Source organism: Mytilus edulis, chromosome 6, assembly GCF_963676685.1.
Source record: "Mytilus edulis chromosome 6, xbMytEdul2.2, whole genome shotgun sequence".
Lineage (NCBI taxonomy): Eukaryota > Metazoa > Mollusca > Bivalvia > Mytilida > Mytilidae > Mytilus > Mytilus edulis.
The window spans coordinates 60198548-60211315 of NC_092349.1; the positions used below are offsets into that span (position 1 = coordinate 60198548).

Below are 12768 nucleotides of genomic sequence, written 5' to 3' on the forward strand. Positions count from 1 at the left end.
TTTCATGAAATTATGAATTCTGACTATTGTCGAAAAAGATAAAGTAAAAGGCGTTACACTTTATGAAAGCTATACGTATGTATACATGTTGTCTGATAATTCTAATTAATTAGCAAAAGTTCTTGTCAGTAAAACAAGTTCTCTTTAGTTTAAACAATATTTATTCAGATAAATTATCACAAAACGATACGATACAGTTGAAACAAATAATAATGATTTAGAATTTGCTTTTACAAATATGTTTCCTTGTAGTATTCTTTGAGGAAGACACGCTGACTCCGACATTCAGCGTAAAATCCTGGCAGAATCTATGCTTTGTGTCGAACTGACTAGGATAGCAGACTATCTATCATACATCATCATTGATTTATCTCTTCGCCATGTTAAATATGCTGTATCTAGTCATTCTTTGTAATTCAGTCTGTTACATCAAACCTTACCAGATGGTAACATATGCAAGTGATTCCTTTATTTGATTATGAACCATAAAATTGGTTTTTATATGTCGGCGATGTGTTAACACTCTCTTTGGGTAAATTTAGAAAAAGATAACTTTGGTGCATTGGTATTCACAAGTAAGGTTTAAAAAGTCGTTAATTTTATCATAACAATCGTTATCATTACAAGAGATAAAAAAATGGAAGTTAATTTGTTTTCTGTGTGTGTTAAAAAAGTATTTCACTGACTGATCTTGATAACAAACTCATTGTTGAAGGCCGTACAGTGACCTGTATAGTTGTTAATGTCTGTGTCATTTTGGTCTCTTGTGGACAGTTGTCTCATTGGCAATCATACCACATCTTCTTTTTTATAATTAATAGATTCTGTTAGATGTCCCTCCTACTAATAAACAGTTCGTCCTCATATAAACACGTTCTTTCTGTATTAAATAAAGAGAGAAGCGTTAAAAAATGTATCAATCAGTAAAAATATGTATAAACTTAGTATGTAAAAACTATTCCTAGATCTATTTTAATCGTACCGTTTTATAATTAGATAGAATACAGTAACACAGACAGTCTATATGCGTCTTCATTATCGATTTTTCATAAGGCGGGGGAGTGTACCCATTCTTCTGTGGCTCTGCACTCCATTTTTCATAGATATATTACCGAATTTGCATAGTGCATGATCTAACATTATGGCGTGTATTTGAAATATCTGGTTTATTTATGTATATGTATTATTGGTAAGTACATGAAAATAAAAGATCTATCAATTGATACGTTAAACTTAGTAAGTACTTTAGTTATATTTACCTTTCGCGTTATCAAAGTATTTAGATTGATATAAGTAACATATGCTACAAGATAACATGCCAAACAAAAAATAAATTTCTTGTAAGTCGGATAAATCACTTAGATTTATGTTTCTGGTTATGAGTAGCTTTGTGTTGAAATCTGATAAAATATATCACTTGTAATCGCATCATAAACACACTTCTTATATGAATGAATTTGTATAGAATGTATCACAATTTATTGAAAATTGATATCAGATTCCGTAACTTTGTTAATGTAGCTGTCAGATAAAAATAAATCTTTTCAAAATTTGTCCTGGTTTTTCATAGGTTATATCCTTTCATGACCTCAACTTGAAGCGGTATGTAAGGCAAGTTTTCTTCAAAGAAGGTCACTGTGTCCTTTGTAAGATCGTACGACGACAGAATGTTTTGACTTCTGTATATGTTATGCAATATTTCAGTATCTTGTTACAACTGTGTGTTACAAGATTAAAAACCGCTTGAACATTTGATATCTTTAGATTTTTTTTATATCAACTATTAAATTATAAATATAAGCTACAAGATTAAAAACTGACATGTATAAAGATGTCAATAAGAATTGTTTTAATCGTGTCCTGGTATTTATGTTGGATTATCCTTTCATGACCTTAGTGATGTTTCTTTTGACTTCTTGCTGAAGAATGCAAACATTTCAGTATTTTCTTACAACTGTTAATGCTGACATGTATAAAGTTGTCAATAAGAATTTGTTTAAAAATTGTCCTGATATTTCTATGTAATTATCCTTTCAGGACCTTAGTGATTTTTTTGGAAAAGGGCATCGTGTCTTATGCGAGTATTGACAGGCTAGGACAGAATGTTTTGACTTCTATCTCTAGTATATATAATGCAAACATGTCAATATTTTCTTACAACTGTTACAAGATTAAAAACAGCTTGAACATTTGATATTTTTTTTTTGTGTACATCAACTAGAATAATATTTTAGCTAACAAAAATAACTTTCATGTAAGTTGTCAGATAAGTATTCAAAACATGGTCTAATATTTCGGTGTGATTATCCTCTTATGACCTTAATGATGATTTTTAAAATATTTTCATGAAAAAGGGCATCGTGCCCTAACGAGTATTGACTGAGACAAAATTAAAATGTTTTGACTACGTCTTGCTCAAGAAAAATATGCAAACATTTCAGTATTTTCTTACAATGTTAAAAAACAGCTGGAACTTTTGATTTTGTTTTAGCTTTTTGATATCAACTGGAATTATTCTATATAAAACATATGACAGTTTGCCAAAATAAATGAATGAGTTGGCTGTTATATCATTTCAAGCGTTAAGATTACAGCAGTAATTTAATGTAGCTGTGAATCATATTTCTGGGGCAAGATACAGGTCAAATTTTAAAGAATTGAAAATTAATCTTATTTGCATAATAATGTCTTTAAGTCTTATACGATTAGAGAATATGAAAATATTTTTATTTTCAATACAAATTTAAACTTAAGTTCAAACACCGTCTAATTCTTCAGCTGTAATGAAAACGAATGTTCGATGTGTCTATCACCTTATATTGTATGTTAGCAAATTTTCATGGTTTTTGATGAACCTTAGGATACCTTAAAATGTAGAAATAGTCAGATATTTTATGTTGATGGAAACGAACCTTTCAAAATGTATATACTCTTTATACAATGTTTCAATTAGTTGAATTTTTGATGTTGTTGTCATGTTAAATATCCATACATATATTTGGCCCATCACTGCAAAACAAAATTAGTTGCTGCTCTTCGTGACTCTTTCTCTTCTTTCATTCTCCTGTTTAGCTCACCTGTCCCAAAGGGCCAAGTGAGCTTTTTTCATCACTTGGCGTCCGTCGTCCGTCGTCGTTAACTTTTACAAAAATCTTCTCCTCTGAAACTACTGGGCCTAATTTAACCAAACTTGGCCACAATCATCATTTGGGTATCTAGTTTAAAAAATGTGTCCGGTGACCTGGCAAACCAACCAAGATGACTGCCATTGCTAAAAATAGAACATAGGGGTAAAATGCAGTTTTTGGCTTATAACTCAAAAACCAAAGCATTTAGAGCAAATCTGACAGGGGTTAAATTGTTTATCAGGTGAAGTGTTATCTGCCCTGAAATTTTCAGATGAATCGGATAACCGGTTGTTAGGTTGCTGCCCCTGAATTGGTAATTTTAATGAAATTTTGCTGTTTTTGGTTATTATCTTGAATATTATTATAGATAGAGATAAACAGTAAATTGCAACAATGTACAGCAAAGTCAGATTTACAAATAAGTCAACATGACCAAAATGGTCAGTTGACCCCTTTAGGAGTTTTGCCCTTTTTAGTCAATTTTCAACCATTTTTCGTAAATCTTAGTAATCTTTTAGAAAAATCTTCTCCTCTGAAACTGCTGGGCCAAATTAAACTAAACTTGGCCACAATCATCATTGTGGTATCTAGTTTTTTTTAATCGGATAACCGGTTGTTAGGTTGCTGCCCCTGAATTGGTAATTTTATGGAAATTTTGCTGTTTTTGGTTATTATCTTGAATATTATTATAGATAGAGATAAACAGTAAACTGCAACAATGTACAGCAAAGTCAGATTTACAAATAAGTCAACATGACCAAAATGGTCAGTTGACCCCTTTAGGAGTTATTGCCCTTTATAGTCAATTTTCAACCATTTTTCGTAAATCTTAGTAATCTTTTAGAAAAATCTTCTCCTCTGAAACTGCTGGACCAAAATGGTCAGTTGACCCCTTTAGGAGTTTTTGCCCTTTATAGTCAATTTTTAACAATTTTCATAAAATTTGTAAATTTTCACTAACATTTTCCACTGAAACTACTGGGCCAAGTCCATTATAGATAGAGATAATTGTAAACAACAAGAATGTTTAGTAAAGTAAGATCAACAAACACATCACCATCACCAAAACACAATTTTGTCATGAATCCATCTGTGTCCTTTGTTTAATATTCACATAGACCAAGGTGAGCGACACAGGCTCTTTAGAGCCTCCAGTTTCATGTTACTTTCTTATTTTTAATAATTCTCTCTGGTTCTTCTTTTCTTTCATTCTCCTTTTTTTCTACATTTTTATACATCTCTCCTTTTTGTTTTTCATTTCTCCTTCTTGTTTTGTCTTTCATTTTTCATGTCTCCTGCTGATATATCTTTTCTCCTTCTGGTTCTTCATGATTTTTAGTTTGTCATGTCTCCTTTTCGTTGTTTCTGTTTCATTTGTGGATTCTCTTCCTTTCTCTCTTCGTGTCTCCTTGTTCTTCACATCCGCCTTGTCCTTATTCTTCTTTGCCTGACATGTTGAAATGATCCAAATGTCTGCACAAAGATCATGAAGAATTGAGGCCCGATGAATTAATCGTTATATATTAAATATTTTTGGAGTTTGGACGAACATATATTGCAATATACGGCAGTGTTTATGTTTTGATAGTATGAAAGGTGGACAAAGAGCATAATATATGCCAACTTATTAACATAATCACTTTAAGCAATTTTTCTTTAGAGTTTAGACAAAAAATATTGTACACTTTTGTCTTTGATATGAATTCCTTCAAGGCAATAACCCCAGTAAAACGGCATGTAATACATTGCGTTTTTCAGCCACAATATTCAATGTGAATGTTAAATCAGATAACAACAATGTTTTGAATGTCAGAATTTGAATATTTCGACAAACTATTATGTAGTTTTGACATTTGGCGGGATAAAACGACTTTATTTGATGGTAACAGAGCATTAACTAGTGTAATCGGACATGATTTTATATCGATTAAACAAGATTATTGATCATTTAAACTGTCTGCATTGGTTCAAGTGCAAGATAACATAACATGCATTCAAATGTAAATCAAATGCTGAACCATGGGCCTGGATTTTGAAAAGGGGCGGTCAATTATTAAACAAACAAAAAACCTAATCAAAACAATGAACAAGGGAGCTATGCATTTTCGGTATTTGTATGTTAATGAGTTAGACAGTGTCGCAGTAAAATCCCGACTAGCTGTATATAAACCTACATTGAGCTTCTAATGATTTAATTTATAAGGACCGATACTTACAGTGCACTCGCACTTTTCAGATTCATTTCCGTATTGGAAAAGAAACTCTCTAAAAGAAAAGGCGTAATCTTAGCATGAAATAAATTTCTTTTACAACTTTGATTTCAACCCCATTTATAAAGATTCACATTTAAACTGAAGCCTAGAACAGCTGAACTACTAGCAGGAATAATTTGAAGCAAAAACCAAAGGAGAAGAATGTTCAAAATGATTTTTAATAATAGTTTGCAGAGAAGTTGCATGATACAGAAAATTATAAAATCAATGTCCCAAGTTAAACAATAAAACTCGTGAAAACACTACTACTGTTAATGTTTCTTTTAACTAACGACTATTGTTGTTTTATGGATCGATAATTGACTTTCTGTTTTCATCAAAATTAATCAGACATAAAACAAAGCGTTAACTACACCTGAGAATACCTACGTACATTGGAATGCACATAAATGTTGGGATCATGTTTTATGTGAGGTTGATTGATAAATCGATTATCTCCCCTTAGACTAGTAGATTAAAAAATCAATTGCTACCGGTTAATCACACAGCAGGCTTGATTTTTTTATTTTCGAATTTGAAAAATGAACTCCAACCGATTAGGATCAAATAAGATTTATTAAGTTTCTTTTGAAAACAGCTGTTTTTCGTTGTTGAGAATATACAACAATGGTAGAAGAAATTTGATAAAGTCCTGTCCGACTTTTTAAAGATTTTATCGGTTTTAATCACGACATGTCAGCGAGATCTTCAGTGTTAAGGACGAGAACACTATATACACGACCTCACCGTCATTGTAATTTTTGTATTTAGGCTGTGGGAACTGTGTTATTGCTACTCTATATAGTATTCTAATCAATAACGCAGTAATGGCTTTTCCTTTTTTTTAAATACCAACATTTTTACTCTTATCTTAAACAAATAATCTCCTATGAATGAAAACTATTTTCCGGTGATTTCAAAATCGATATTCCATTTGTTACCAACCAATAACTGTCAGCTGGTAATTTATTTTAACTTTTAACTTTCTAACTGATATAAAACTAATTTGACAGTCAAGTATTTCTACGTATGTATGTTTGAGAAGTCTTTTACGTTGTCTAAAAGGGAGTACACCCAAACTGCTTGTAGGTTCATTGAAAAAAATATCCTATTTCTCAAAAATATCCTGACCAGTGTGATTGCTTAACGTCCTACGTTCAGTAGCACATATTTCCCGCAATTTCAAAAGACAAAAACAAATTAACAATAATCCAGTTAGAATTTTTTCTGCGAAATTGATCGAACAGGATTGAAGGTTGGATAGGGGACAGGAATCTATATGCTCCCTCCCCCCAAAAAATAAAGATAAAAGGGTCAAACAGTTCGGATTCAATGTCCTAATTCCAAATGGACATGTATGTGTTTTTAAATATTCCACAGACAAACTAATACATCCCAATCAGCATAGATTTTTAAGTCAAACCAAACGAAAGAAGTGCCTGCCATGATAAGTCGAAATCGTTGTCAAATCTGTGGGAAAAGTATTGATGTTAAGTTTGAGTTATCTTTCTTCACACACAATTAAAATTTACCTTTGGTCTCGATTACCCAGAACAGCTTTACTTTTCAAATGTGATGTATTATTGTATTAACGTTTTAGAATTGGTAGTTTTTGGGCTGCTATATATTACTGTATATGAAACAGTCATCCCTTTCGATCACCAGAGTTGCATTGAAAAGGCGACTTCATATAATTTACAGAAAATTAAACATATTATAAAGATTAAGATAAAGATATTTTATTATTACTCTGCAGAGACTATAAGTATGCACGTTTGAAAAAAAGAAGATATAATGTCTTGAAAAATAATTACTTAAAAAAGTGTTTGTGAAAATTCGCCATTTCTTTAAACTCTTAACATTTCATTCAGAAACTAAGCCAGTCAATGTATTTAAACTCAAAAATAATTTGCACTTTGAAAACCGTTCATGCAAATTTAAAGGTAATTCAAAAGTCAGTGTTTTAAAAACAAAGAATAAACAAAAAAGAAATGTCTTAAACTTTCCATCTTTTGTTTTAATCTTTAAATCTTAACTAGCTAGGGTGTTGTTTAAACATGCTAATTATTTTCCATATTTTTTTTTAATGTGAGGCGATTGTCAAGCAATCTCATTCCGTAGCAAGGCTATTTTATATTAGTTAACCAACATGGGCATTAGTGCTTCTATTGACCCACACAACGTTGATGCAGAGGTAAGGCCGCGCCAAAAATCTTTTTGATTGTACTGAATACGATATCTTTAAACATAGATTAATACGTTCGCTACCTTTTACCGGGGTGTCACTTTTTGGAATTATTTACTTATGACGGGGACGGTGCTAAAGGGGTAAGGTGATTTTATATTATCATGCATTGCCGGGGTCTTTTGTCATTGCTGAAGAGTATGTTGAACAGTGTTGGACATGAGTTATTTAATCGAACGCTCAATCAATCCTTTTTTATGGTCGTACGATGACCTCTGTCTTTCATTTTCCGTCTCTTTAGTGGACAGTGGTACACTATCTCGATATTTTATACAGGCATATAGCTACTGAGAGTTACACATTTATGTAGCACGAACAATCCAATTTTTATATATCACTCCATTACCCAGAGGATATTAGATCATTATAGTTTATAAATATGTACTGAAATTATCGGTATATAAATCAGTCACGGTTTTGGATATTGTTTTATGGATATTGACGAACTATGGTTCGTAAAGGCAATAATTTGATGCATAAAGATAATACTTCTAAAGTCATACAAAGTTCATAATACACGTTTGTTAATTCATATAGAAATGTACTTTCATTAGACAGAGCCTCTGTTAGGTAAGGACCCCCCTTTCGTTAAAATCATCAATGCGTGGGTATAGCGTTTTTGAATGATACATGTCAAGGAGGTATATAATATTTGCTTTTATTACTTATTATTTTCTTACTATTGAATATTTTCTGTTTTTTTTTTGTGAAGGAACCTTACAAAATATGTCTTCGTCAGAAGAATATGATGAGATGTTGTACGTTGAATATTCTTCTATATCATCCTTATCTGTAGTAGAAATTATGGATATGACAAAAACACATTCGGTTAAATTAATGTATAGTGTTCTCCGGCGTTCGAAAATATTATCCGTACTAACATTCTCTTCTTTCAGTTGTAAAGGGCATATATTTGGCCAGCAGGAATCTACCATCCATCTTTCGATTCTTGAATATTTCAAGAATTTGAAAACATACACCTTAGGTACACTGTATATTTGCATGCCGTCTGACGCTGACGCCAAATAATGTCAAACCAGTCATATACATGTTTATCTGTTAGTCATTGTGTGTTTTTAATGTTGAAAGGGAACGCCGTTTGACATCGTCGACGAACATCATACAAAAGTTTGTTTCAGATTGCCCTTCTATACTGATTTTTATATGCTCATTACTTTTTGACGCTCATGTGCAAAAGCTTTTACGTTTGTAATTTTGTAATTTTTTTCGAATGAAAAGCTAGTCTTAGCGCTATTCATTCAGTCTGATCTCCGAGATTACTGTTATATTACAATCCTTTTCAATTATTTAGTCCTCTTAATTGGTCCATAATTTATTAATGTGCATACAATTGCGGTGTAATGTAATTCAGTATAGAGTTATCTCCCGTGGAATCGTTTATTAATAATCATATCTGCATATTCGATCAGAAAGATAACTCGTCCCCATGATAATAGTTGCTATACATTTAAAGAACCAACAAAACTTAATGCAAAACTCTACCTATTGTCTCATTATAGTACACAAACAAGAGGAATGTATAGTTAAAATTATTTACTTTCCTTCACAATCAATATACAGAATAATGGCTTGTATCACGCAGAAGGAAAAATATTCCAAAAGTATTTTTATGGACGAAAATTTTGAATTCTATGATGATGGAAAGTTAACGACTGTTGAAGATACCCACATCAGTAGATGCGTAAGATGTTATGTAAAAATATCATCCGATTTCATCGCTTATGTGCATAGAATTTGTCGCATTCTATATTTTATGGTTTTGTTTTCAGGTGAAATGGTTGGCGGGAAGGTGTACATGTCCCGTCCAGTTCCCAATAATAAAAGTTGGAGAAGGAAAATATAAAATTGGAGATTCTCAGACTCTAGTATTTGTTCGGGTAAGGCTATAATGTATATATAATGTAGATATTGGTTGGCACCGATCAAATAAAAGTGAATTAAACTGTGAAAGATACTCCATCATTTTTATTTGGTACTCTCCTCCAGAGACGTGAATTCCAGTTATAAGAAAGAAGTATACGAGGTAACGGAATTTGGAGTATGCGAAGTCAGAATGACTTAGAAATTTTCGACATATTTTCAATATTTGAATATTTTCCAGATCAGTTTAAAGCGTAATACCAAAGCAAGCAGTTTGACTGATAATGCTTAATTTTTGGCTCTAAAATGACATATATAATAATTATCACAAATATAATAATTATTAATTATTGAACGTGTTAATTGCTGTTGGCAGGGTCAGTTTTGTACTTACAGATAAGACCACATAAGTACTTAGTGCACAAATTACTTTATTTCGAATTTTAGCCTGTCTAGTCCACTTTGCGGATTCAAGATTTTCGTATTTATTTGATGGAATTCATAAAAGAAAGGTCCAATTTTTACACAATCGTGACAATTCCCGTTACTTTTCTACTCGCGAAAGTACCGAAAATAAATATCGCTGGTGAAAATAAAATGTTAATACTTAACGCACGAATAAATAATTATTGCACGAATTTAAGGTTAATATAAAAATATAGGTTTTATATTCCATGCCATAGGACAACGATTTGTCATTCCCTTTCAAAATAATTTTGAATGCCGTGTGGCGATATTTAGCGACAATTTCAATTATATTAATTAAGTAATTTTCATTGAATCTACGAAGATATGTAGTCTATTGATCATTTAGTGTAGAAAAACTTCAAGTTTAAAGAAAACGATAATGCATGTTAAAGAGCTAATCAAAGTTAATAAAAGAGAATGTGTTGATCGATATCTGCATACATATCCGATACATATCGACATGAAAGACGTTTCTATTTACAAGAATTATAGCCTTTTTAAACAGTCTTTTTAACCGTAGGCTTTATTTTGGACTGCATAGGGTTTCTAATTGTATTTGATTATGGAGCGATTTTCAAACGAATTTCTTAATTAGAAGCAATAATATAATATAATAAACTACTGACAACTAATTTTGTTTTTACAAATAAAGTGCTTTAATTTTTTTTTGTATAATTCATGTATTATGTAATCATTTTGTATCTCAGCATAAAAATCTTAGTCGTTAGGAAATTAAACTGATAGGAAACGTGTGAACTAAAAGAGGGTTAAAACAAGATTTTAATTAAACAAGCACAAATCTGAACACAAAACAAAAAGCGCTATAACGTTTAATGCGAACATTATTAGAAGAATGGACTAAACCTTGGTTAACCCGAAGGGTATATAGCACTGTCTGTTTTACCAGGGACTTTCTATACTATAGAATATAGAAAGTCCCTGGTTTTACGATACCCACTAGGTATAGTTAAAACGTATGATGAAAAAAAAAAGATTGTCGAGGTTTTAAACGTTTAACATTATCTCTACTTTTACAGATATTACGTAAGCATGTGATGATTCGAGTTGGTGGAGGTTGGGATACGTTAGAACACTACCTCGATAAACATGACCCGTGCCGATGTAACTTTGGAGGTAAGTTGTTGTATCATGTCACTTATACCGTGCACAATCACCGTGTTGTCACGTTCATATAAATATGATCCGTGTCAATGTAACTATGGCGGTAGGTTGTTGAAACATGTCGCCAATACCGTGCACAATCACCGTGGGCGTGTTGTCACTTCCAGTAGGGCAGGCCGGGGTAATGCATAATACAAAGTGAAGTAATAAAAAGTCAAAGGAAAAATCTTAATCTGGATAGAGATTTGAAATAAGTATAAAAATGTCTGCTCACGGTATTTTGTAGCCGAAATTTTAGTTGACGTGACACATGTTTTATACAATATACCACACATGATGTGTTGATTGGTTATTCAGTTCTTCATGCTCATCTTGAACTACATTGAATTGTTGGAAAACCTCTCGATGGTATCCCTATATATTTAAGCTTTTATTTATGAGTTAAAGAAAACGCAAGATTTCATGGTCCACGTAGGTATGATTTTCAAGTGTTTTAATACATTGATTATGGTTCTTCTGGGACAATAACAAATATCGTCGTGGATATTCTAGAAATATGTGTTGTAGAACGTTTTATGAGTATTTAAATCATATATGTGTCTTGTCGAGGAAAGAAAACAAATACAAAAAAGGAATGAAATATAACAAAAGGTGAAGAAATTATATAAATTATCCCGTATGACAAAAATTGTGAAGAAAGTATACCAAGTTGGTGCTGATTGTAAATTTGTCATTTTAAAAGTCTTTATTTATCAAAGTACAACGAAGTGTGAAATAAAAATCTCATGATTTTGAAACCCTGAAATGAATCAAAACTCGTTGTAATCAGGCCAAACTATTATCCACATGCATACATCAAGCTATTGAATACAAAACTGCATATCAGTTAATAGTTTCTCGTTGGATAATCGCTGAGTCAAAACAATATTAAATTGTTTAAATATTGGACCAGAGATTTCCTCGTTTATATACCTGTAATAAATCTGGAGCGGGATTTGTCACGAATATAAAGCCGTATTGACTCCCAATACACAACTGTAATAAGCCATTTAATACTTCTAATATCACAAACTATTTTGTTATTGAGGTTACAGTAGATTTAACCTGGAATCCAAAGTGGTTAGTTCATTCCTGCACCCGGTTATAGTGTGTATTGGGAAGCTATTTGTGACGTCATAGAATTAAATTAAGTCTAATTTGGGGTGAAAATAGTTCTTAATTCTTTGATTTTTATCATGATAATCTGCTAAGTACTGAAATGAGCGTTCATTAAGTATAAAGGAAAGGTCGTATATATCAATACTTATAGCCTTACAACCGGACTTCTTCACAGTGGAATCGGTGCAATTATATAGATCAAAGCTTCAGTATAATAGTTGTTCACAACAGTCGACACACAAATTGTCATATTTCACGGCACACGATATATATATGACCATATTTATTTTATCTGTAGGGTTGACCATGGTATTAAAATAAGGAATTTTCCTGACTGGCAATACTATTCGTTACGAGGGGCGTTCGTCTGAATTGTTGGCAAGGGCGGATCCAGCCATTTAAAAAAAAAGGGGGGGGGGGCTTCACAACTCAGAGTAAAAGGGGCAGGGGGTGTGTTCCAACTATATGCTCTCAATCAAATGCATTGATCGTCCAAAAAAGGGGGGTTCCAACC

The 12768-nt window shown here is 32.0% G+C and overlaps 1 protein-coding gene across 2 annotated transcripts in view; it reads left to right on the plus strand.

Moving 5' to 3' along the window:
* The window catches only part of LOC139528015 (uncharacterized), a 41637-nt gene that overhangs the window by 12726 nt on the left and 16143 nt on the right, over window positions 1–12768 (plus strand). Inside the window, exons 1-3 of one of the 2 annotated variants that reach the window (XM_071323787.1) lie at window positions 9187–9327; window positions 9416–9523; window positions 11012–11108. In XM_071323787.1, coding sequence (XP_071179888.1) covers window positions 9211–9327; window positions 9416–9523; window positions 11012–11108 — 322 coding nt within the window. In that variant the 5' untranslated portion in view covers window positions 9187–9210. Of the gene's footprint in view, window positions 1–9186; window positions 9328–9415; window positions 9524–11011; window positions 11109–12768 lie in introns of those variants that run through there. The other variant, XM_071323786.1, reaches the window with a different exon arrangement.